Raw genomic sequence first — 27,491 nt, forward strand, 5'->3', positions numbered from 1 at the left:
ATATAGATAGAATTAGTATTTGTATCTAACAGGGACTTTTCCACAATCAAATACAGTGCACTTATAATTATGCATTTATAGAAACATGGACATTTCTAAAAGTCTATTATGGCCTCTTTAAAGGGCATATCTCTTAATTTAATAATTTGCATATATTATACCTACAGCATGTCAAAGGAGAGTCAAATCAGTATTTGTGAATATGAGTGTTTTTATCCTAACGCCAAGTCTCTAACCTGTGATGTCATCGAGATAGAACCCTGTAACTGATCAGAAGCAGGAGACTGGCTTTGACAACTGTGTCTGTCTGAACTTTTACACCCAAATAAGCTCATATTATAGTGGTGCTGTTATTTCTCAATCTATGAATATACAGTTATGAATGTTTACTAACACAGCTGTCCTTTGGCATGTAGGAACAATAGGTTTAATGTTGAAATTCATGTCAAAGCCATGTTGGCGTTGAACCTTGTTGGAGAATGCAGTAATATCTGATATGTTATCTAGATCCAGGCCGATTGGTCCTGCTAACCACAGGGTTAACCGGCAATGTGATTATCCCCATCATGTGATCTCCAGCCTGGGCATGACAGAGGGCCTTTTATTTGCTGTAAGCAGCTCTCAGAGGTTCTCATACTCTGAAAAGCAGCATTAGATACACCCTGCACTTCAACTTGGTGAGTTCAGCGAAAGCGAATAGCTCCGCATGTACACAGCACATCTGGGTTCATTTCTCAGTTTGTGTTTCGCAGAGTGGTGGGGCAACTCGAAACGGCGTTTTGTTCATTTTGAGGTATGAGTGCCAACCTGCTGTTCAGATTGATAAGTTCAATGACATTGAATGGGCAAAATGTAAATAGTATAAATAATATAGTTTGAGTTTGTCTTTAGGATGCTTCTGCTGTTCTACTGGAGCGTCTGTCAGTCAGTATGTGTTAACATCAAACATGTTTGTGGATGAACTTTTCTTAAATTTGCCTGTAATACAAAGAACAGTGGGATTTTTGACTTTTGGAGCCATGTCAGCTTAAAGATCCAGTGTAAGGTGACATCATTTACACCAGGAAGTAGACTGGAATTCTAAATCTGTTTGATTCTGTTGAGTTTCTTAAAGGGCGTTAGTCAAATTTCCACAATGCTGACGGTTATAATAATTTGGGTATCTTTACATGAACAGGTCCTTTGTTAAATGATACCATGAAATTGAGAAATGCTCATTGCGGCGGACCTTTTAATATTAGCGCTTCCCATTATTTCATTCAGAATAGTGTACAATTCTGCAGGGAAGGTAAGATGTCTTATAATCTTTGAATGTTTTCTAATCAGCTGATAGTCAAAGGCAAAGCTCTTGGGTCGATCCTCGCTAAATGTCTTATTCATTGATTGTTTTGCTTTTTCATTCAAGGCCGGATCATGACATAATCATCTGAATTCCCTGCCAGATAATTTGCAAGTGGAGAGGAACGAAAGAGGCTGCACTGCTGGTTTGGTCATGGATTACCATACCTCAGGCCAGCACAGCCAGCCCGGCCCAGCTTCAAGCTTTCAGTGGCTTTCCTTTGCCTATCAGGGCCTTTCGGAAATACCGTACGAACCCATACTGACGCAGAGCAGCACCCTGGAGGTGCTGGACCTGAGTTACAACCTGCTGGACGAGTATCCTTCTATTGTCGGGCCTGAGCAAAAAGGCTGAGCAAGCTAGCTACAACACTCAATAAGAAACCAGTATTTGCTTGAGTATTCGTTTTGTTTCTTGCCAAAATTACATTTGTGTGAAACCATGCCTCAGTTTTTGATTTTTTGTCTCATACATTAATCAAATAAGTAAAAATTGCTGGATGTTGTGAACATCTAAGTGTAAGCTATTTGCTTATGGTGTCACCAACACAGGATGTGGATCAGTTAGTGATAACAGGTTAACTCAAATATATTAGGCTAGGCTATATATCTCTACAAACCAGTAATCCCTTAAAATACCCTTATATTTCACCCCTTACTTGCAATGCAAAATCCCCTTCCCTGAGTAAAGGGAGTTATTAATGGAGGAGACCCCATCAAAACCACCTTAAACACCATTTAATGTTTAAGGCTTGGTTGGGTACGAGCAAATTAAAGCCACAATGAAACTGCATTTAAAGTGCGTCTTGCTTCCCTAATGTGATATATTTCCTGTTGAAACAGGATGTTGGGGTGGGACGTAATGCAGTGAGGGATCATCCAAAAGTGTAAACCAATGGGATATCAGTTAGGGAGAGAAAGGTTTATTTGATGGGTGGGGCGGAGGAAAAATCTGTGATGGTTTTATTCGTTATTAATTTTTATGTACGCCTCATGGTACACGATGATGTCACTACTAAAGATTTCCCATTTTCCAGGAAGTAAAAGTAATGAGATTTTGATATAAAAATACGAGAAAATAAAATTGTTGTCTTTTTTTTTTTTTGCCTAAATTGTCAAATAGATGTATTGTGTTATAGAATTAACTAAAAGGTGAAAAAGTAATTTTTAATTTCACTTTGACTTTAAAGCTAGATAACTATAACCAAGTGGATTGTTATATTTGTAATAAAACTCCAATTTTATTTTTTATTTTATTTTTTGTTTTTCATTTCAGGCTGACAAAAATCTTTAAGGATGTAAATTATATTCTAAAGTCATGCTTTCCTGAAATAATAGATAATTGTTCATATTGATGGTTGTTTGCCTTATGGTGAAAGCGTAGCTAGGTCGTAGCTATTGGTCAATATTCCTTTGAATACACAAGTAAACATGCATCGGGATGAATATTTACTCAGTAACGGACACAACTGAGCAGCTAGAGACCGCTGTTGAATGTTTTCTCCTTCATTCAGTCCCTACTGGAACCCGGCTCTGTTGGGTCAGCTGGAGCGGCTCAGCACTTTGATTCTGGACTGCAACAACTACACGTCCCATGTGAAGTTCCCCTATATGCCAAGCGTCACCACCGTGTGCCTCAACAAGAACAAGATCAACAATCTCCCCGTCTTTGTGGAAGAAATCCGTCGGAAGTTCCCAAACCTCAAGTGAGTCTACCTTGTATTGATCTCCTTTTTTCTGTTTTAACCCCGGTTTTCATTCCTATTCCCTAATGCTAGTATATTCCTTTGAAATCTAGGATCCTCAGTATGATGAACAATGAGGCAGCGCCAAGCTATTTCAATGGAGGGAGTCTGACCCAGTACAAAGACTATAGGTGAGCAAGGAGTAAGTCTGCAACTGAAAGCTTGTTCTGTAAAAATACAAAAAATAAATAAATAAAAATCTTTAAAAAATTGCAAAAAAAAACCCAGCTGTGCTACATTTTACTACCTATAATCTTTTAGCAGAAATGTGATCAGTAATTATAAAATCAAAATCAATCAAAATTTGACCCTTAGCCTGCGCCGTAGCCGTTTCCATGGAAAAGTGGCTCCAATATCAAGCAAAGAATTATGGAAAACATAGATGTTTCATTGAGGTACAGGAACTTACCTGTCAAAACAAATAAACATGTCACCCCCCACGAATGATACAGGCCAATCAGCAACAAGCTGCATCATCCCTCCAAGTTTCATCAAAATCGGAGCGATTGTATCTCTTTCAACTACTGTACCTCAACAAATGTAAATTTTTCACAGGATTGGAATTTCTTTGATCTAGAAAACACTTAATATTGATAAAAATATATATAAGATCAAAAATCTTAGAGATTAACAACCAATTTCGGAGAAAAGTAGGTCTACTAGCAAAAAAAAAAAAAAAAAATAATAGCAGTACAAATATTCCAAATGGAGGTTATATAAACATATGCAACTGACAATTTCAACACTAGCACATGTTAAATAGAAATGTATGAATGAAAAGTATGGAAAAATGTCAGGAACAGCAGTAGAAAATGCGGAGACAAAGAAAAACATGATAAATATGTATAGTATGAAAAATATACCAAAAGTATGAAAAATATGCAGTATGAAATAAGTGGAAAAAGTATGAAATTATCAATGCGTACGCTGTAACAAATGAGAAGAATATGAGAATCCACTAAGATGCTAACTGGCTAACTGCCACTAATGAAACCTGGTCACATATTATGATGTAAGCATTAATTTACCATGCTGTTTAGAAGAATTTTGTGTATTTAAGAGCAGAAATGTACACAGCAAGCCCTTGGCATTTTCAAAGCTGAGTGAAGAAATGATAATGATAATATTATTGGGTGCTAATGTTAGCTTGTTAGCTATCGTATAGTTATTGTAATTCCTGGCCTGTTAGCATTTTGTCAAACCGGAATCAAGTCACTTTTTATTTAAATTTAACCTATTTAACCTAAGTGAGCCTAAATTTGATCTTTAGTTTTTACCTTTGCCAATGAAGTTAGAGGGGAGTTATGTTTTCACCCATCTGTCTGTTTCTTTGTTAGCAAGATACTGTATCTCAAAAAGTAACACACAAATTTGGTTGAATTTAATTAATGAATTTGGATGAATATGGATTATCGTTTTTTTTTTAGCCGTTAATGTATTATGCTGCATTCATGTGCTGGTGGGAAGGTTTGACATCTGGGATTTCCAAGTTGGATGCTAAACAGTGTTGCATTCATGTGTTATTTTCTCTAAAAATCAAACCCGGAAGGCAAATGATAAACATATTAGAAACAATTACGGAGGCTGCAGCTTTGCACGTTAGAGGATTGTTCAGTGCTGGCGGAGGTTTGAGAAAAAGTTGCCAGAAATTTATTTTGAAGCTGGATCTAAAAAATTTTGTAGAAATTTAAAAAGCCATTATTGTCATGGCTTAGAGCCAGCACCATAAGGTCTTCATCAGGGAAATTTCAAGCTTTTAGTCTCTTCCCTCCTTACTGAATTTAGATTGCCTTGGACTTTATGTATACAGCTCAAGAGTTTACTTTTTTCTCACTGGAGGCTTTCAATCTTTTCTATAGATTTGATTCCTCTTCCCAATGAGCACCTCTAAACCTAAGGACTTCACTACTTTTTCTTAATCCACAAGAGCACCAAGTGCTTTACTTCTGTCTTTCTCCTTTTGTATTGCAATAAAATTGGTAAAGATAGAGTGACATGAAATAAATTAAATGTAAATGACAAAACTCAATAAACAAGACTAAGAGTCTTAACAGCCCCTGCCAGGAATGGAACGCGGGTCTCCCGACTGAGAGTCTGTAATCTAACTCAAGACACATTTTCACCCACATGACCAAAAGTGGCAACCGACCAAACGACCGACATTGCGATCCATAGAGCCCCTGCTGTCACGGAGCTAAAAAACACACATTCAATTTTCATGTCCAATTGTACAAATTAAGCGTTACAAATTGTGTAATCATGAAGATAAATTCAATATAGGCTGTATATGCTGTATGTATTGCTCACACTGTTTTCCCATTGCCTTCACCTGCTTAGACAGTATGTCATCAGCCAAATCCCAGGGCTGGAGATTTTGGACGACACCGAGGTCCTGGAGAAGGAGAGAGCCCAAGCTAGAAAAACCTACAGAATTCAGCAGAGCAGTAAAGGCAGTAGAAAGAGGAGGGAGATTCATCGGTGAAGACACACACACGCTCACACACACACACACACACACACACACATGCACGCACGCACACACACACGCACACACGCACACACACACACACAGAAAAAGTTGAGTCCTATTACAGGGCTATAGGGTATACTAAGTCATAGTTAAAGCTGCACTAGGCAAGATTTTTATGTAAAAATCCGGCCGTCTTATCAGCCTAATTCACAAAGTGGGGCTTCAACGGAGAAGAGTGTCCCATCTGCACTAATGAGATGGTATAGATTCTCCCTTGCCTGGTGTCCATCCTCCATGAATCACCGTCTTTAGCACTTTTTGAATTTGCATGCCAATTCATAGTGGTCTGGACGCAAGCCTATCCACTAGCAGTTATTTATTTCTTATTTGGATTGGATGGTCGATGTAGGCGGGACAAACGTATTTATGACGAGGGTTACAACACAAAATGGCAGCGCCGGCAAAAGGAATAGGATGATAGCAAGCTAGATTTAGCGATTTCGTTAGTCCTTAAAAAACGTAATGGCATCAATGAATTAAAACATTTTTTTTATTTAATTAGAACATTCAGCATGTTTGAAAGCTCGGAAGTGAACGCCGCCATGATTGTTGTTGCTCTGAGGCGCGTTCCCAGATTACGTCAATCTGCTTTGCTACTGTGATTGGTCAAAGATTTTGATAACTGACAACTAACACCAACCGATCAGTTGGGGTGAGAAATTCCGTCCATGAATCAGTCGTGGATAGGCTTGCATCCGATTCATGGGGGCTGGACACCAGGCAAGATTCTCCCTATTTGCCCAACGTAAAATATGGAATTGGTATGGCCACTGGTTGGAGGTCTTGAAGTGATGAATCACGACTTAACAGTGAAATACAGCGAGTGAGCGCTCCGTCCAGAGAAAGCTGGACTCACTAATGATGGCTGAACCTCTTCACCACCACACACACACACACACATACACTAAGATTACCTCAGATATTTCATTTACTGATGTCACCTTATAGGATTTCTGGGTAATGAAGTCCTCCAAATTCGAACAGTTACCTCTCGCTGCCACTTGGGGCCGCCAACGTGCGAAATTGCCAAGTGCAGATTCATGAATTCTGAACGTTAGAAATGTATCACCCACTGCCTTTATGGGTTTATTATTGCTGTTATTCGTGGCGTTTGTTTGGTAGCAAAGTCATATGCACAAGTCAGCTGAGATCACACTACACTGCCTACTGAGTACATGTCTTATTTAGAGACTCTCCCACAAATACTGCTGCTGCTGCTTTCTCACTGTTAATTTAAATTGTTTCTATGTATGTAGCCAACTCTATCTGTATTACTACTTAATGCAATAAAGGGTTAAACTTTTACCGTGTGTAATTCCTGACTGAACCTACAGTGGTGATGATGATAAGGATGATTTTTTTTGTTGTTGTCATGAATGTTGTTATTGCTTTTTTCAGTTATTTTCTAGACAGCTGTTTTCACTCAATACACTGTATAAATATTTCATTTGTATAGTATAGCTCCTCTTGCTTGTACCTGTAAATGAACAATAAAAAGCAATCCACAATCTGGAAATATTGTTGGAAATGAAACAATTACAGCCTGTTCACAAAAAATGTTCTTTCACCATGATCAGTTATTACATTTTTTTCTCATTAGGCCCCACGGACCCCCATTTGATTACATATAGTCCTAGGGACCCATATGGGAAGATTTTAGTAGTTATTTATAACTGTCTACATACTGTACACAGGGAGATAATAGTGGTGAGAGTGGAAAAATATGATTGCAATAGTTACAAAATATTCACTAATTTGATTGTTTCTAGTAAATTATAGTGGAATTAAACATTTTCTTAATTTACCCCACGTTGAGAACCACTGGCATACATGTATTCTGAGCCATTATGAGCAATTTTGCCACTACGCATTACACTTTCATTTTGAAAACCACATGCCGGAAGTTGCGTTTAAAGTGGGTCTGTCTTATCCCTTATCAAGGAACAAGAACAATAACGTATGCTGTCACCTCGGAAGCACATAAACAGAACCTTTTGGGTGATTATCAGCAATTCTTGTAAACATTTCCTTTCAATTATTTGCATGCATGCATTTTGAGCCGTTATGAGCCATTTGGCCGATGGACAGTGTACTTTTATTTTGAAAGGCTCGCGTCCGGTAGTAGTGTTTCCTGAACCCGGAAGAGCGGGTCTGCCTTGTTTTATAGTTTGACATTAGCTACCTGACAGTATTGACTGTACACGGTGCCTCCTCTGCTGTACATTGAAGTAAGTCAATTTTATTCTATCAGCTGAAAACGAATTAATTTGAAGAAATGCACTGGAAAACAGCCCGACGTAGCTAGAATTACCTCGAGTTGTCATGCAGAAAGTAGTTTAGCAGTTAGCTAGCTAAATCAAGTTAAAAAAAATTAATATGCCGACTATTAATCCTAACATAGTGATGCTAATAATTGCATGCTAACTGCGACATTACACAGTAATGGTATGGTCAAAAGACAATGTCTGCGTTTTGTTTTTTCATCCAAAACATGCTGAAAGGCCCATAGTTCTTATCTTGAAGTTTGCCAATGGAAAAATAGGAATGAACCATGCACTGCATGTAGGACAGGATTGGTTAGCATAATACAGGCTCGCCTTAGTTTCTAAAACCGAAGACGGTTGGGGCTTCGTTACAAAATTTCTCTTGAAGAAATTACTATGAAAAATTGCAGCTTTATGTAGCCAAAATCGGGATAAACATTATCCAGACTAAGCATTTTAGCCACATTTCCCCCCCCCCCCCCCCCCTCTTTAAGGTCAGACTAGAAACTGACTGGTTACTGGTGACTCTTGCCATGTTACATCACACAGTATGATCATTTGACTTTGCACTGTGCATGTTAGAGTTTTACTGTGCAGTTCACTTAACCAGCCAAGTATGTGGCCAGTCGAGATGTGGAGGCCCAGTACAATGCTCTTCTTATCAGCTTACCTTTCACACAGTGACACATACAACCATCATATTCCACTTGCTCTTGTCAAGGAACATTTTCCTGATTACTCATTTAACCTTAACAATGTTCATTTTCGACGTGCACAGCTTTTCAAACACACAGCTCCACATTCCCTGATTTAAAGTTTCATCATATTGCTAAAGAGATTTAATTATGTAACAAAGGCAGTTTGTGAAACTTGGGCCAAGAGTTTACTGACCCTCCACCCCACCATCCAGAATGGGCTGCAACCTAGGCTTATCCATTTCCACATTCAGTGTGAAGGGGCACAGATTTTAGACTTAGCCTTGTGATTAACCATAAGATTCTAAGAAGAGATGAGGAGAAATGGAGAACAGGAGAAAAAAAATTACAAAATCATGCCAAAGTAGTTACAAAATCAGAAATTGACACTTGTAAATGCTATTGTTATGTTACTTTCATCTGCACCAGCATGCTAGAAAGTAAATAAAATGATCATGTTGCACCTATTGGATGGTGATAACATTGTTTGACTAAAATCATATTTCATCACTGCTTCTTTGGTTTTTTTTTATTGCCCTTTCTGCAAATACAGCATGTAATCAGTTGCTGCCCTTGAGCTTTTGGCTGGTATTCCTCAACCTGATGCACCCTCCCACTGATGAACTCAAATAAATACCCATATTTTTTTTCTTTTTTCATCAGATCAACTAGTCATGAACTGACCTCACATCATCGTTTTACGCTGTGTTTAAAATTATTTTCCTCTTTTTTTTTTTTTAGATTCTTCCCTGCAGCATTTTGGAAGTCTACTGAATCTTAAGGTTTTTTCCCAGCCTACTGAAGATCGGAGGAGAATGTCTGGGACTATGAGTAATCCTTTCCAACATTTAGTCGAGCCTCTGGACCCCAAGGAGCCAGACCAGCGGTTTTACAATCTTTCAAAACTTGGAGATCCCAGATATGGTAACCAGCAGTTCTGTTTTTTGTTTTTACCAAATGTAGATATGAAATTTAGAAGCTAGTTAAAATATTAGTAGCATTTCAGAGCATGTTTGAAAGCAGTTAACTGATTAGGTCTTGTCAACCCGTCACAGACATATTCTGTGATTGACAGCAGCCTAATACCCGTCTCCTCCTCAGACCGTCTACCATTTTCCATTCGTGTGCTTCTGGAGTCCGCTGTCAGGAACTGCGACGAGTTCTTGGTGAAGCGCTCGGATGTGGAAAGTATCCTGAACTGGAAGCAGACCCAGAAACAAACGGTGGAGGTACCGTTCAGACCGGCCCGCGTCATCCTCCAGGACTTCACGTACGTCGACAACACTATTTCTGTCTATCAGAGTGTGAATGACAAGCTCTTCTGGTTGGCAACAGTAGATTTTTCATACCATCAAGGGCTGCAGGCACTGATCTCATAGATTTGCAGTGATTCATTGAAAATGAAAATTCCTATCAATTCCTATTTATACCAAAGACAGGTTAGTTGGGGTGAGAGATGACGCTCCTCTATACCTGGACACTATCAAACTACATCATGGTGTGATAAAAATCACTTTCTACAAATAAAAGGAAGTAAAAGTTGTATTATTGTGAAAAATTCATTTTAACTTTAACTATGAATCTTTACCTCTAGCTTCCATAATCCGCTTCTCGTATGCAAATTAATTTAGATGATGTCACACGACAGGAGAACGTACTACTTCTACTTCTACTTCTACTTCATCTATTAGTTAGTAGTAGAAGAAGTGAAGAAGTGATGTATGGTGATATACAGGCCTACAGCTAAACCTTTTTTTCTGATTGTGAGACAATGCATAATTTGGCATTTTATAACAAATCAAATTGTTGTATAAGCAGCTTCTGTGTATGTATGTAATATGCTATAAGCTATAATGTTACTGTATTCTCTGTAGAAGAGATGAAGGCAGCTGATCACACCGATCACATTACAATAAACTGATCATTCATTAATAAGCTGATCATTAATTATGTCATGGTGGGACTGGACACTAACTGGACTGTTGGTTTTGTTAAACTGCCCATGCAGCGGTGTCCCTGCTGTGGTGGACTTTGCCGCCATGCGTGATGCGGTGATGAAACTAGGCGGCGACCCAGAGAAGATTAATCCCGTCTGCCCAGCCGACCTTGTCATTGATCACTCCATCCAGGTGGACTTTAACAGGAAGTAAGACCAGGTTCATCAAACTCTTTTTTCCACCATGGCACCACTAATACAGAGATGATGATGATCACCTCATTTTGCTATGCCTCACACCAGTGAATAAACAGGGTATCTGCAGGTCCCTTTTTGAAAAAATCTTAAAGTAGCGAGTAGTAATATCTAAATTTAAGGCCATGTATTGACAGGTTTAGTTGTAATTAAGTTTCATTTTGATGCAACTATAAAATGAGATAGTGGTAATGACAGATTCTTTACATTTTGTGATATTTAATCAAGACAGAGTAGGAAAGTAAGACAAACGAAATAAAACAAATGGCATGAATTTTGTAGTTTCAACAAAAGATTTGAATGGGACTGACAGTAGTTTCAGTTATTATATCACTTGCACTTCCAGCATGTCCACTCTTAGATTAATACAGAACAGGGTCAACACAATATTCCAAACAGGCTTTGTTTTCATGACATAATCTAAGCATAAGTGGACATCACGTCCCAAATTAGTCTCTTATGTCCTTTTTCTTCCACTGCCCATGTATAGTTTTAGATCTTTCATTATAAGCTATGTTCAGTTGTTTTGAACAGATTTTTGTTTCTTCACTCTTACATTTGATTCCAGGTAGCAATAGAAAAAGTCTTAAATTTGACGTTCAGAAACGTGCAGATACCCTGATAAAGCACTCAAGCCGAAGCTTTAGAAAATACGAAGATGTCCTGCTGTCTCCACATTTGCTGGCTAACAATACCTACAGGGAAGGCTGCTGCCTCTAGGAATCTTCTGGTCTTCTACAGTTACCACAGAGTGCTACACAAATTAGTTTTTATAGTTACAAATGGAAAGCAATGGAGAATATACAGGAATAACAAGATTGCTTTAAACAAATCAACCACAGAACCATACGTTAATGCCTCAGCCACAGTCATTCTATCAGCATTTAAGCACTGTCAAATGCAGTCCATCTTCTTTTCACTGCAATATAAAAACATTTGATCATTTTCCTTAAGGTCCGACAGCCTGCAGAAAAACCAGGACCTGGAATTTGACAGAAACAGAGAAAGATTTCAGTTCTTAAAGGTATCAAAGTTTTATCTCAACGCACCCACGTTAAGGTCTTCACGTCTAACAGTTGTTCATTTTGGAGGGATGCCGTAGCCTTTAAATGTGTTGCCTCCTTCTCCTTCCTAGTGGGGCTCTAAAGCCTTCAAGAACATGCGAATCATTCCTCCTGGCTCAGGGATCGTTCACCAGGTCAACCTGGAGTACCTTGCCCGGGTGGTGTTTAACCAGGACAGGTACTACTACCCCGACAGCCTGGTGGGCACCGACTCCCACACCACCATGATCGACGGCCTGGGTGTCCTGGGCTGGGGTAAGGCAGATTCTCTCCACCTGTAAAAGATCAGCCAGGATGCTAGAGATGTTAAAACCAGTTTCTAAAGCTGTGTGTTTGTTTAGTTGCACCATGGAGACTTCAGGTACATTTTAACTAGTAGAGAGTAAAGGGACCATTAACCAAAATATCGACCCAGACGGTGATATTTTCACCTTCTGTGGCCAGTAACATGAGGTTTTTTTTTTTTATATTGGCTAACTTTTGCGATAGTGAGAGAAAAAGAGGATCACCAAACGTCAACAAACAGGTTTGTTATCCAGTACAGAGTATGAGGATTCATTTGCAGTTTGTCTCCCCCATAACCTATGTGTACCACTAGATGTAACTGTTAACAACAACAGTGATGTCAAGTGGTTTAACTATTAATTCCAATAGCGTAAAAGCTATGTAGTTAGGCCTAATGTAATTCTCCCTATCACTTATAGGGTGGAAAAGCGTTATTTATTGTAAGCTAGCTAAAATTGTAGTTTGGTTTTTCACCGGTTCAGTGATCTGATTTCATGTTGCCAACGTAAACCATGTAATACAGTATGTATGAAAGTCTTCACACCTAGTAGGGGTCGGTGCAAGTTTAGGAAGTATTTCAGTTGGTGCGACAATAGAAATTTTAGTATTGCATACATTTTTATGAGATTTTATGTTTAAACTAGCCTATTTTCAAGTTTAACTGGTGCAACAGGCTTCAGGATATTAAACAGGTAAACCTACACTTAGACACTTTTATTGCTGATTGCTGTACTTTTTAAACACTACTAGAATAGATTGGGTACATAATAATGAGAATTAATAATCTTTATTTACTGGGGGCAGCGGTAGATTGGAGTACTGTGTGAATGTGAAGCAGGACATTGCTGGAAAAAACAGCAGCACAAAGGAGTAAAAATGAACAACAGACCAAATCAAAAAAGCGAGTCTTAAGAAGTGATTTTAAAGATGATTCTGTTCTAAAGTTCACATGTATCAGTTCATGTCTGTCCCAATTCAGTGTCACCTCCTACTATCCTAGACTGTGCCAGGTTGGTTCCTGTCTTTTTCACCGCTGTTTGTCTACTGTGAAACATTTTGTCCTCCAAAACCTCCAGGCGTGGGTGGGATTGAGGCAGAGGCCGTCATGCTGGGCCAGCCAATAAGCATGGTACTGCCTGAGGTGGTTGGATACAAGCTTTATGGGACCCCCAACAAGTTCATCACCTCCACAGACATTGTCCTCACTGTGACTAAGGTAATTTGATTCCATTTTTTTATTGATTTATTATGAAATAAATAATACCTCAGTAAAACTCGTTCATAATGGGCTTGAAGGGCCTATATTGGCCCTTTATGAAATTTTCGTCAAGTCAGTGTGGTCCACTTCTGGTATGATGGAGGTTCCACACTGACCACAGCTAGTGGATGGTTTCTTCTTCTTCTTCTTCTTCTTCTTCTTCTTCTTCTTCTTCTTCTTCTTCTTCTTCGTCTTCTTTGTCTTTGTCTTCTTTGTCTTCTTTGTCTTTGTCTTCTTCCTTGTCATCTTCTTATTCTGCTTTGTCATTGTCTTCTTCATCTTCATCTTCGTCTTCTCCTTCTTCTTCTTCTTCTTCTTCTTCCTCTTAAATTCTTGGGGAAACACTGAATCTTTGTAATTTTTTGGCATGTACATGGTCACATTTAAAGACATTGAATAGTGGCACAAGATATCTATCGTCAGTTTCAATCCAAAAATATTGGTATGGGCCTTCAAAAATCCCATATCAGTCGAACCCTGGTTCCCATGACACCCTGGTGGAGCAAAATAAGTGTCGCGTCATACTTAAATTTTACATCAATTTTGTGGACAAGTGTCTTGTTCCGCTGTACTGTCCACCGTGGATCGCTGACCCACCAAGGGGTATTTGTTTGATGCCCCTGCTGTCCCTTTCTGCGTCCAGCACCTTCGGCAGGTGGGTGTCGTGGGGAAGTTCGTGGAGTTTTTCGGCCCGGGTGTGGCTCAGCTGTCGATCGCCGACCGAGCCACCATTGCCAACATGTGTCCCGAGTATGGAGCGACAGCGGCTTTCTTCCCTGTGGACGACGTCAGCATTCAGTACCTGGAGCAGACCGGTGAGTGACCGGCTGTGAATTCTGAAAATATGATGGTCACATTACAAGAATGCAGCAAGAATTGCATGCATTGCATTATATGGTTCTCAGCTGTTTTTCTCCACAGCAAGCCTAACCGTAGTGGAAACCAGACATTAACAAACCAGGAAGGAATAATATTTTTAGGTCATGTATGCTCTCTGACTTAGTTATGGAAAGTCATTGAATTTTACATCAGTTTGTTTGTCCGTTCTACATACAGTTGGCATGTGGCTACTGATTGGCCCAAGCGCTGACTGCATGCATAATTTCTATAATCAACCAGTATGGGCTGCCACAAATGCCAAGAAGAAAAGACTAGCAGGCAGTGTAAATGATGCTACAACATCCGTTTGCATTGTGACATAACAGACTTGAAACTTCAACCTTTTCCACATTTGCATAACTTGCTGTTATTGGCCCAAAGGGCGACTTCATCATCTGCGGGCAATGACATGTTTACTGTTGCCTCATGTTTAAGTGATTGGGTTTGATTGTTGAGTTGGATTCTGTTTAAGTGTCGATAGCTTTTACTCAAAAATATACCCAATATAATTTCTCCATGCTTGGCAGCCTCTTCATAAAGGGATGCCTTAAGAAGCCCATCTGATTTTTCCCGAAGATGGCCGAACATGTGAAGTATCTCTTTAAGTGTCCACAAGTGATTCTGTTCTTACCTTTATTTTCCCCCCGTTCTATTCATTCAGGGCGAGAAGCAGAAAAACTGGCCTACATTACAAAGTACCTGAAGGCAGTGGCCATGTACAGAGACTATAATGATGTCGCTCAGGATCCTGATTTCACACAGGTCAGTCTTGACATGATTTTGAGGTTTTTTTGCACATCTTGATAGGATTATTCAACCCATAAACAAAGTTGAAGGCGCCATCAATACTTGTCTTTCAAATGCTAAAATAGAAACATCCCTGTGTGTGAATTATAGATTTGTAGGCTAAAATGGCACAACAGCGCCACTTGCTGACAGACTTTGCCCTCAAATTCTCTTCCTTTGAGAGGTCTAGACTGTAGTCCAGGTAAAAAACATGACAAAATAATAATACTGGTAGGTATACAGTTTTTAATAATAATGAAAAACAAAGCTGTATGATTTTAGTCCATTTTTTTAACATTGTTTTCATTGAGTTTCAAGTGACATTGCAGAATTCCAATCATCTTTTAACTTATTTATTTATATATTTATATTTATATATTATAATATGTATATATTATTTATATATTTTACTTCAATTGATAGTATTTAACATTTGACCTTATTTGTATACATACATATACAGTGAGTAAAAATGTATACGTACTTTTCAAACAGGCTGTACCAAGGTGAAATTGTTTTAGAATTTCTAAGTATATTTCTAGCTAAAGATAAGGTGAAATTGAAAGGAACCCAAGGGGAAATTGGGTTTGTCGCAGCACCAAATGGTAATAGGATACAACATAAGAAAATTTAATATAAATAAGAATAGAGCAGATGAAGGTGTTTCAAACATAACGCAACTGATAATTTCAACACTAGAACGTGTTCCTCTGCCTCTGTCTCTCTCTCTCTCTCCCAGGTTGTAGAGCTTGATCTGCGTACGGTAGTTCCTTGCTGCAGCGGTCCCAAAAGGCCCCAGGACAGAATTCCCGTTTCCGACATGAAAACCGACTTTGAATCTTGCCTCGGAGCAAAGGTAGCTGCAAAACTCTTTCAGGTTTAGCGTGCTTCAAAAGTTTCTACAAACTAACGGTGTTCTCTTGAGTGGATTGGTCGTCTCTCCTAAATATCTCACTTTCGGTTGTTTTTTTTCCGTACGTGTCATTTCCAGCAAAGCTTCAAGGGTTTCCAAGTGGCCCCTGAGCGCCACAGCGCTGCGGTCCCCTTCCAGTACAACGATACAGAGTACTCCCTCTCCCACGGCTCGGTAGTCATCGCCGCCATCACCAGCTGCACCAACACCAGCAACCCGTCGGTCATGCTCGGAGCCGGTGTGTATACTCCTGATCCCTACTTTTTGAGTTAATACACAATCAGAGAGTTCCCTCTGGTCATGGAACAATCCCTCTATATCGGGCTGACCTTAGTGGAAACCAACTGTTCACCCCTCAAGTAAAACAACATTAACAAACCAGGAAATAATAAAAAACATGTTTTAACATGGAAGCTCTCTGATGAAGTTATGGAAAGTCAAGGGAAAGTCTGATAATTATTCCTCAGTTATTTGACACAGTTATTGAAGATGCATACTATTCTTTCCAGGGCTCCTTGCGAAAAAGGCAATAAAGTGTGGCTTGAGTGTGAAGCCGTACATAAAGACCAGCTTGTCGCCCGGCAGCGGAGTCGTCACCTACTACCTAAAGGAGAGCGGCGTGATGGACTACCTCTCTCAGCTCGGGTAAGCTGCTGAAATTCCCTCTGGACTAGGGTTGGGCTATAGTGAACATCCTTCTGTCAACCAGTTGTGGATGTATTCATCGATGCTGGCAATGAGGGGGGGGGGAACACAATTTGCGCGGTGTAGGTGTGATGACTTGAATTGGAATGTCTGTGGTCACTGCTTCCCCATTTGAGTGTCTTGCCCTAGTCTACATTTGTAATTACCAAAGATAAAGGTTGTCTAAATTGGCAAGGGAATTGCCACTGTATTCGTCCAGTTGCCTAACCTTACTCTGGACTGAACCACACAACACGCAGTGTTTCCCACAGAATTTGAATGTATTTGTGGTGGTAGGTGGGTTGGCAACGGGGGGGGGGGCTTTTTGTTCTTGTATTCTCTTATATTGTCAATATATAGGCTAATATCAATAAAGGATCCCATTACCTGGATGGCTGAAAAATTATCTAATGTACTCCATTTTAAATAGTTCCATTTGTCAAACAAATAACTAACCTGTATATATCTAAAGTACTTTGTGTCAAAGATAACATAACTTAAAAATATAAACAGTGCTACACTGTTCTGTTTGTTGCTTGCTTTTGTCTACAAGGTTCAGAAGAATAGAAATGAGACCCCTTTTACAGAGAAATCTGCTTTTCTGCCCCTCTGCCCTGCTACATCTCTCTGTGCTGTCAGTTTCACCTGAGAGAAAGAGAGAGCGCGAGAGAGAGATCGCATGGAGCAATTAGGGGCTGAGCGAATCAATGCGCTACACGCAGTTCTACGATTAAATAGTGAAAAAAAAGAAAATTTGTGGCGGACAGTGCTGATATTGTGGCGGCCCGCCACAAAGTTTTCTATGTGTGGGAAACCCTGGAGGGGTAGAGCGAGGGGAGATTGTCCACTAGTTAATCGATTGCGGATGGCGTCGTTCTCTCGGACGGATAAAGAAATAAAAATAAAAAATGCTAAAATGGGTCGCCAAATATACTTTGGCAGCCGTTAATATACCTGGGCGGCCCACCCAAGTAAAGTCTGTGTGTGGGAAACACTGCGCTTATGCCATCTTGGCACAGTCAACTGAAGTTATATTTAAGCTCCTTTAAAAGTAAGTTACGACCATCCAGTGAATCCACATTGCCTGTAAACGATCATTTTGTCTTTCCTGTTAGCTTTGAGGTTGTTGGCTATGGCTGCATGACCTGTATAGGCAACAGTGGGCCGCTCCCAGAGCCAGTGGCGGAGGCCATTACCAAGGTACCAATGCTTTATGTTAAAAAGGCTGTTACATTTCCCCACTGAATGATTTCCCCTCTCTTTTTAAAAATGCCTTCAGTCTCTCTCTTTACCTCTTATTCTATTTATTTTCCTAGCTTTTATGGCTTTTATGTAAGTGTCCAACGGTCACAGGAATATTCTAAGGACACGAACGGGCAAGCCCCACCCAACGCAATCCGCCAAGCAACCAATGCTATCTTCATTCATTTTGTTCGCTGCTCTGCACATGCTGGAATAACCTGCAGTGCAAACCAAGTACGTGCCGTGGGGAAAGGGGTGGGACAAAAGTTGGAATTCAGTTAACTTTATGCAAATGCTGGCGGGGGTTCACCACGTGAGAACCAAGCCATTTGGCAAACAAGATGACATTGATTGTGCAACGCTTCTACCGGCTTTCACCCACTTTCTCATTACCAGGAAGTGGCTTTGGCTGCCCAAGCAAATTGATTATAGCAGGGTCTACACAGGCTATTAAGACAGATTTACTGGTGAATTTTGCAGTCGTTAGCAATAGTTTTTCCTCAATCAATTTGGATTGAGGAATTAAAGGTTTACACAGCTATCTAAACTCGGACAAATTTTGATTAACTCCCACTTGCTACACTAGTCGACACGCCCAGAATCGACCAATTTGAGGGTGTGACCGCGGCTCTACACAAATTCATCGCCTACAGTGAGGCTTGCCCATAATTCCCTGACTTTTGACTCCTTCATGTTGGTTGCTTGTAATTTTTGGTGATCTAGGGATTGAAGCTTCTACTGTTGCACACATTGTAAACCACTCTGCATAAGGGCATCAGCTAATTGCCTAAAATGTAAAATTGAATGTAGAAGTTTGCAACTTTAACCAATCTTGATAGCACCCAAAGATTCCAAACTGTCTGACAACCAGTTCAGACTCATGTTGGGGTCATTAGGTGTCCTATCTATCCAGCATTTTTTTCATTATACAAGCTAACAAAGCAGCAGAACAGTTAAAAAAAATAACTTTTCACATCGATGGTTTGAGGTCCTCACGTTTTCCCTTGTTTCAGGGAGATTTGGTCGCTGCAGGCATCCTGTCGGGGAATAGAAACTTTGAAGGGCGAGTCCACCCCAACACTAGAGCCAACTACCTGGCTTCTCCACCTCTGGTCATCGCCTATGCAATCGCAGGCACCATAAGGATTGACTTTGAGAATGAGCCCATTGGTGAGTTGAGGCATTTTTATTAGGGTTTGACCGATGTGGGTTTTACTGCTATTTTTGGACTGAAGCTGCCCAATAGCCGATATTTAGTATCTTTACATTTGATCATTTTCATGCCAAAAAAATTCCAAGTATTCAGTGTTTCCCCCAGAATTGTATTCTCGTCAGGGTGGAAAAGCATCTGAAGCAGTATTTAGACCATCATCGGACTCTCAGTTGAAAATCCAGGATGATGATGATGATAATAATGGTAATAATTACCATCATCATCATCATCATCATCATCATCATCATCATCATCATCATCATACAATCTGATCAAACTGCCTCATTTGAATCCGTTCAGGTTAAGGGTGTCCCATAGACAACCAGTGTAATATTGATCAGTTCTACAATAAATACTGTAGGTCATCAATCAAACTGCATCATATCCATCATATCAGAGGTAGAGGACACTGACTGGCTAATATCCAGTTTTTAATAAAAGGACAATATTGGTAAGCTGACATCGCTGTACCCTAATTTTGACCTATTATTGTTGAATTATTGTATTGATTTATTTTGTATTTTATTGATTTAGTGTATTGATGTGGGCTTATTGTTCTCTCCTCTGTCTTCCAGCCATTAACTCTGAGGGGAAAGAGATTTTCCTGAGGAATATCTGGCCCACGCGGGAGGAGATCCAGGCCGTGGAGAGAGAGTTTGTCATTCCATCAATGTTCAAAGAAGTCTATGAGAAGATTGAGGTAGCGTCTCTAGTCTGTTGGCATCAGGCATTGGTAGTTGATTTCTCACAGGAAGATTTTTTTCCATAGTCACACAGAAGCATAAATGCAGGGGTTTGCCAGCGCTTCCATCATTTCCATAACAACTTCTTCTGGGTTCTGCCAGGTTTTACAACAGTCTGTCTCAGTGTCTTTACACATGTGACATAGTGCACGCATGAATTAAACATTTGTTCAAATTGTGTGGTGAGAAGATATTATGAAAATCTCCAAAAACCTGAACTCCTTTGATAACCTAATTGTTGCGCAGCAGTGGTTATATTTGATTTAGATGTCTGACTGCCATTAATGATGTTTGAATGTGTTGGGCTCTTGCAGAAAGTGAATGAACGCTGGAACTCTCTCATCGCTCCCTCTGACAAGCTGTATACCTGGGACCCCGAGTCAACTTATATCAAGTCTCCACCCTTCTTCGATGGCCTGGTAAATATACAGAATACTAAATCTTCCCAAAGGAAAGCACAGGGTTGACTGTTTCTGACTACTGCTACTACTACTACTACTACTACCACTAATATTTCTACTACCACTATCATTTCTACTACTGCTACTTGCTACTGCTTCTGCTACCTCTATGACTATTACTATTACTACTACTGCTACTACTACTACTATCATTACTACTATTACTGCTACCACTACTACTACCACTATAACTACTACTACTACTATTACCAATACTACTACTACTGCTACTACTACTGCTACTACTACTACTACTATTACTAGCTACTACTACTGCTACCACTACTACTACCACTATTACTACCACTACTACTTTTACTACCACTACCACAACTACTATTGCTACCGCTACTACTATTACTGCTACTATAATGATGATCAAAATGTGTCATTAGAATCAGTTCAAGTTAAGGTGTGTAGCACTGATCAGTTCTACAATAAATACGTAATTAATCAAAGCGCATTATATCCATCATATCAGAGTTGGATGACTGACTGGACCATATCCCATCTTTAATAAAAAGGACAGCATTGGCCCCATCTATCGGTCTAACACTAGTATTATCGTGAGGCCATGGTAATATCTTACATCGTCTTCTCTTTATTCAGACTATGACGCTGCAGCCACCCAAGTCCATAAACGATGCCTACGTACTACTGAACTTGGGCGACTCGGTCACCACAGACCACATTTCTCCTGCCGGGAACATCGCCCGAAAAAGCTCTGCAGCATCCTACCTGACAAACAGAGGGTGAGCGACCTAACAGCTTTGACCAACTGTAAAGAGTAATAAGAGTAGCAATACGTATTTATTTATATGAAAATGTCGTGGATTACTACTTTAAAGAAGTCATATTTCTAATGTTTCATTATTTTGTTTTCAAACGTGCTGTGTCTCAGGATAACAGTAATGTCCTGCATATCGTTTTCCAGCCAAATATAGTGTAATTAGTTGAGTATTTCTTGAATGTATTTGATTAAAAAAAAAAAGACAGCACCATCTCCAAATGATCCAAACCTGCTTAGTAGAGGCATTCTAGACGGTGTGCTAATTTAAAAGCTGCCAACTTGGCTGATCGGAGGGATTTAAGCATTTGCTTATGGATGGGCGCCAGTCAGGATCGGGTCCTTATTGTGATACATCAACTTGGGAGAGTAGTTGGGGAGTAGCTGTCTGTAAAAGTGGATGTGGTTTTGATAGTGGAATAACTGCAAATCTAGCAGCTCAATCAGATTTAAACTAGTGTCTTCATTAGCAAGCCTTGAGCAAAAAAAAAAAGCGTATAATAATACTGAATTCTCACAATACGGTTCTTTTACTTTTAGGAATAATTGGCTCTTCAAATGTACTGCCTTGATAGAGAAAATTCAGAGCTAGAATCTGCATTTCCAGCAAGAACTTTTTGCATTGTTTGTAGTGAATGTAGTCTCAGTCTCTTGGATGGATGGAAACTGTCAACTGGAATTTAACTTGACCTTTATCCTACATGTGATGCACATGGCGTACAGGACTCCATACCCTACAGCTGATTATCCAAGTCTACAGTGACATTATTTCACAACAACTCACTCCTGTCATGGACTTTTCACCTTTCATCAATACACATTACCATAAAAACATTGACTTTAGTATGCTAAATAATGGTTATTTTTTGTGTTGGGACAGTTTGTGCGCACGTGACTTCAACTCGTACGGCTCCCGTCGGGGTAACGACGCCGTCATGGCCAGAGGGACCTTCGCCAACATCCGCCTCTTCAACAAGTTCCTCAACAAGCAAGCGCCGCAAACCCTTCACCTGCCGACCGGTGAAACGGTGAGTGCCCAACGCCTTTCTGCCACTTTATATAATCAATGTTATGCAGATGCCGTTTGACAAAATTCACTTTTGGATCTCAACGGAATGCTTTTGCAACAACTTATTTTTGTCTTATTTTCACAATAAAGCGCAAGGAAACAAATGTGACTTTTAGATTTATTTTCTTAATTTCTGTTGTTGAAGAGCGAATCAGCACTAAATCACATAGAGCAGAAAACTTTGGGTTGAAACTTTGAAGCATGTTGCACCTCTGGCCACACTCCAATCAGTAATGTCAAAGCAGGTTTTCGCATCAGTATAATGGCAAATTAGAGTAACAGATTTTAAGTTTGTACAAAAATGTTCCTAAATGTTTTGAGACCCTGTTCACACGTATATGGATATTTTTGAAAACATAGTATTTTCTCTGCGTTTTGGCCTCCCGTCCACACGAAAACGGCATTCTAGGTCACTGGAAACTGAGTTTTTGGGAAACGCCTTCCAGAGTGGAGACGTTTCAAAACTCTGTGTATTCCTGTGTACTGGTGAAACAGAGCTTTTTGAAAACGCTGACATCCTGACCTCAACTTGCTCATGGCAATTGTTGTTTTATATGTACTGAGCATGCGTCAGGAACCTACGAGCGATGGTGGACTACAAGTTTGTTTATGTGTGGTCAGTACTGTAATGTTTAATTACGTGTTTACAAGTCAACCTAGCTTTACTTAATCATTACACTGCCGTGCGGAGGTGTGTAAATATACTGTGCCCAATAGTTCTTAATCTATAATAATAAATGGAGGATACAATTAAAATGTTTAAAAGCAATCAACATAACTTGTGGTAATGTAGCAATAAGGGAGGCAAACTGTGAGTATGAGATGTGGGTAGGGATTCCTATAATGTATTCCACATATGAAGCAGGAGATTTTTTGTTGAGCGAGTGAGGTAAGAAGTATTTCGGTAGCAGGTTAAATTACTGAGATAAGAAAGTAGTAGTTTAGATAAAAGTGCTTTATGAATGAATAGGAGACAGTGCTGCTTTCTTCTAATTGATAGTGAAGGCCAGTTAACATTTTGATATGAAACACAATGATGAGTGTAATGTCTATCACCAGTAATAAAATGAATAGCACTATGGTAAAGGGGATCTAGAGGTTTTAAAATGGATGGAGAAGTGTGCATGTAAATTATGTAATTCGTTCTCGTCGGTCAAATCAGGAGAAACTTCCAGGATCTTTATCCGTCCTCCGTCCTGCCGTTCTTTTTGTTTTGGAATCTTGCTTCAGCGGTTAGATGTTACGTAAAACGCGCCATGGAGGACACAAGAACGCACAAGAACACATTGATAATCAGCCGTAGACTTTTGAATTATCACTTTTGAATGTGTGAAGTAAATTAGCATTAATAAATGCCTGTGTGAATGTGTATAAAAGATTTAATCAAACAAAGTTCAAATGTTTGAATGTGTGAATGAAGTACGCTAAACTAGCTTAGGCCTCTGGTTAAGCTTCAATACAACAACACCTCAGGGTTGCTTCAAATCATGCAGTACTAGTCTACTACAGTACTGGACTAGTGGCAATGTATACAGTATAACCTTGCTTAACCCTTGTTGTTTTTCCCCTCATTGTCCAGCTTGATGTGTTTGATGCTGCCGAGAGATACCAGCAGGCCGGTAACCCTCTGGTGGTTTTAGCGGGGAAGGAGTACGGCTCTGGCAGCTCCAGAGACTGGGCGGCAAAAGGCCCATTTCTACTGGTGAGGCTCACCTTCCCCTACTGTCACCCTCATGGAGAAGAATGCATCCCTTAATATTCTTTTTAAAAATAAGGCATTGAAATGTTTGAAATATTATTAAGCTGTTACCCGCAATCTAAAAATGACAGTACAGGCTTATGGTGTTCTGTAGGACATTTTAGATTGCAGTCAGTAGGAACTTGCAAGGTAAGGCAATGAAAGTAGTCATAGTTAGCTGATATGTAGTTAAAGCTGCTATGTGTATCATTTTTAAACCTCAACATATCATTGTCAAATGAATTGTGATACCTTGGTATAATTACTGCAAACAAATGAAACCATGGTAGAGACGATTGGTAGCCTCTATCTCATACCAGCGGTGTTAGTGCTAGTGATTCTCCAAGTTAAGACCACATTTCCCATAAACCCTGTTGACCTTACAACTACTGTTAGCTTCCTTGTGGGGAGCATCCTCCAAGTCATTCTCCTCCAATGCCTCCTGTGTTTTAATTTTTTTTATGTGTTAATTTAATTTCTCTTTTTCCCAGGGCATTAAGGCTGTCCTAGCGGAGAGCTACGAGCGGATCCACCGCAGTAACCTGGTGGGGATGGGGGTGATCCCTCTGGAGTATCTACCGGGAGACACCGCCGACAGCCTGGGCCTGACCGGCCGAGAGCGCTACACCGTCATCATCCCCAAGCAGCTAACACCCAGGATGATAGTCGACGTGAAGGTGCGCCCCACTTTATCACACTGGAACTATTACATTTACGGCATTTTGCTGCCTCTGTTATTCAGGGCGACTTTATTGCAGCAGTAGAATTGGCTTTAATTCCTAGTTCAGCAAAAATGACAAGCAACCAAAATAATGAGGAGTGCAAAGGTCAGGTCATTAAACAATATTAGTGCAATGACTATACAGGTCTTGGTGACACTCATTTTTCATATAAAGGGTTAATCTATCTCAGAGTTTCTGTCATCAATGAATAAGTTCCTAAAAGAGCTGCTAGCCCACCTAAAAGAATGTCAGTCTGGGTTTCAGTGGAGAGTTTTCGTGTCCCATGATGGTCTGAATGCTGTTTCAGAGGCTTTTCCACTCTGGGTGAAACACTGAATGCTTTAATTTTTTCGGCATGGAAATAGTGAAGTTTAAAGATAGTGAATATCGGCACAAAATATCAACAATCGGCAGCCTTATTAATGCAAAAATATCAGTCTTGCCATTCAAAAATCTATATCGGTTGAATTGTAGTAGACATATTGACAGCTAACATAGTTTTACAATACACACTGACAAACGCACATGCAATTCAGTTCAAGACATACATATCGCTCTTCAGATATTCAGTATTCAGTCACTATTTGCATTGAGGCAGCATGGCAGACAGATTATGGAATACTATAACCAGAATGCTGTTTGCTGTACATTTTGTTACTGTTACCTCTTTGCTTTATATCAATGGAGAACAACCTAAAGCTCTAAAGCTCAAAAAAATTCACTTTAGGTTTTAGGAAAATATTGCTTTTACTGTGAAACTTACAGCTATCTATTTCCCGCCTTTCACAGCTCGACACGGGCAAAACGTTCCAAGTGCGGATGAGATTCGACACGGACGTGGAACTGGCGTACTTCCACCACGGCGGCATCCTCAACTACATGATCCGCAAGATGTCTGAAAAGTAGAATAAATAAAGAAAGAAAGAAAAAAATATGCCAAGTACAGCACTGCTGATCACACATATCTTCTGTCCACAGAGAGAGAGCGACATGTCTTTTTATTTCTTCATTTTCATTTACCGTCCCGCATGGCATATTCCAGCCATAAAACTGCCCTTTTTTTTTTTTTTTTTTGGAGAATGCTGCTGTTTGAAAGAATGGGTCGAAGATATATATATATATATATATATATATATATAGATAAGATGCTAATATTGAGTCAGTTGATATGTGAGGTAACGTGATGCTTGATTTAAATGTGCCGTCGGTAAAAAAAATAAAATAATGTTTTATCAACATTTTTTTTCACCATCAGAGCCAGACGCTTATTCATTCTCACAACATTGTGTTAGGGTTCGAGTTTTAGAGACAACACTACATGTAAGCAATGTAGCAGGTATCAAGGACACTAATCATAGAGCAAGAAAGTTAATCCACAAGTAAATGTCACTCGACGGTTAGAATAGTTGTTAGGATTTCTGCTAGGAAACTTGAGGTTTAATTTGGAAAATACTGTAGGAATACGGCTACCTTACTCTTAACACTTTGGTGTTACTGTGTGCAGCCACTGCACATCATGTGATTTGCCCTAGGTGGCAGCATTGACCCCATTTTAACCCATTTCTGTTGGTTTCCATTAGTTATACCCTTGGACACTAATGTATGTCACAGTTATTCATGACCAAACAGTCTTTCCCTTCATGTTTTTCTGTTAATCTTCTGGTTCCGGTCAGTGTCCGATTATATTAAAACAATGAGCCTGTTTGTTTTCTGAACTTCACTGTGAACCTACTTTGCCAATGCATCCAAGTTAATGTTATTGACTGCCTTAACAACTCAATGTAGGATTACTGATCTTGATTCAGAGATATGTGTGTCTCCTTGCTGTAATATGCTAACAATGTTGCTCATCATGATTATGAAGACTGAGAAAACCATGTGTTTGTCTTTTTTCTTTAACAGTTCCCTGTTCATTAAGATATCTTTGAATGCAGTAAGCCATAGACTACTGATAAATATAATAAAACGTGATTTTTTTGGGAATAGTTTTCCTGTCATTAATAGTACTTTGCTTCAGCATTGGTTTGTTCGTCATTTACCTCAACTGGCTTGACAAACGATTCTCAGAATAACAGAAAACCAAGATTGCACATGTCCATTGTATTAGTGTTGGCCACATATTGCAGCAATCCTCTTCAAATACTGACACAACTGAGAGATTGTATTGGAATGCTTTTCTTTCCGTTTTTAGCCTCTTGTTAATACACCAGGGAAAATGTGACTTAAAATAGTCTCCAGATACTATATTCCATAAATAGGGTTTAGGTCTGTTTCACAGCGTTCCCACCGGTCCTGGAATTACTGCAATAACATGGAGTTTTAGAGAGGTGTATTCCACACAAGGAATTTGATAATTTGCGGGAGGAGGCCGAGTTCGTCTGGCCGGCTGCCACAGTGAAAACAGAGATGGCTGACACCTCCTCCTCCTCCTCCTGGCCCACTCATTCATTCTTTATCAGTTGCTCCTGTCTACTTTGCTTCATCCTCGCCAAGGGTGGAAGGAATGAATTCCATTTACTCATACTTTTTTCCAAGTCAGTTATTTTACTTCAGTATTGATTACAGAGGACACATTTTGTCAGCTCTCCATTAGCATTGCTTCAGAAACTAAATCGTGAATTATATCTGCATCAAATTTGTACTAACGTGGAGGAAACTTGAAATACTCAAATACATCTATGATATATAGTAGCTTAGTTATTATCCACCAACAGTATTATTGGTTTGTGTTAGCTTGGTTGTTGGCTAGCTAACACAAACTAGTTTGCTGGCCTGCTAGTTGGATAGTTAATGGCAAAAGAAACATCAATGTAGTAATGTTATTGAATATTTTCTGTTTACTTTTAATCAGTGATCACAATTTATTTTTCCTATCACACAAAGA

The 27,491-nt window shown here is 39.6% G+C and overlaps 2 protein-coding genes across 2 annotated transcripts; both read left to right on the plus strand.

The window, feature by feature from the left end:
* The first annotated feature begins 2,684 nt into the window (after window positions 1-2,684).
* LOC139932345 (leucine-rich melanocyte differentiation-associated protein) lies at window positions 2,685-5,590 on the plus strand. The gene is made up of 3 exons (XM_071926084.2): window positions 2,685-3,044; window positions 3,137-3,214; window positions 5,421-5,590. Exons 1-3 carry the CDS (start codon window positions 2,833-2,835, stop codon window positions 5,563-5,565), a joined length of 435 nt encoding a protein of 144 aa, XP_071782185.2. The 5' UTR covers window positions 2,685-2,832; the 3' UTR covers window positions 5,566-5,590.
* Window positions 5,591-9,320: 3,730 nt separating this feature from the next.
* aco1 (aconitase 1, soluble) lies at window positions 9,321-26,572 on the plus strand. The gene is made up of 20 exons (XM_071926091.2): window positions 9,321-9,496; window positions 9,674-9,842; window positions 10,581-10,718; window positions 11,718-11,787; window positions 11,899-12,082; window positions 13,189-13,328; window positions 14,014-14,185; window positions 14,911-15,011; window positions 15,775-15,891; window positions 16,027-16,186; window positions 16,458-16,593; window positions 17,748-17,832; window positions 18,888-19,044; window positions 19,663-19,787; window positions 20,145-20,249; window positions 20,901-21,043; window positions 21,959-22,106; window positions 23,727-23,849; window positions 24,377-24,562; window positions 25,397-26,572. Exons 1-20 carry the CDS (start codon window positions 9,388-9,390, stop codon window positions 25,511-25,513), a joined length of 2,685 nt encoding a protein of 894 aa, XP_071782192.1. The 5' UTR covers window positions 9,321-9,387; the 3' UTR covers window positions 25,514-26,572.
* The last annotated feature ends 919 nt before the right edge of the window (window positions 26,573-27,491 follow it).

Source organism: Centroberyx gerrardi, chromosome 23 (assembly GCF_048128805.1).
Source record: "Centroberyx gerrardi isolate f3 chromosome 23, fCenGer3.hap1.cur.20231027, whole genome shotgun sequence".
In the NCBI taxonomy this organism is placed as follows: domain Eukaryota; kingdom Metazoa; phylum Chordata; class Actinopteri; order Beryciformes; family Berycidae; genus Centroberyx; species Centroberyx gerrardi.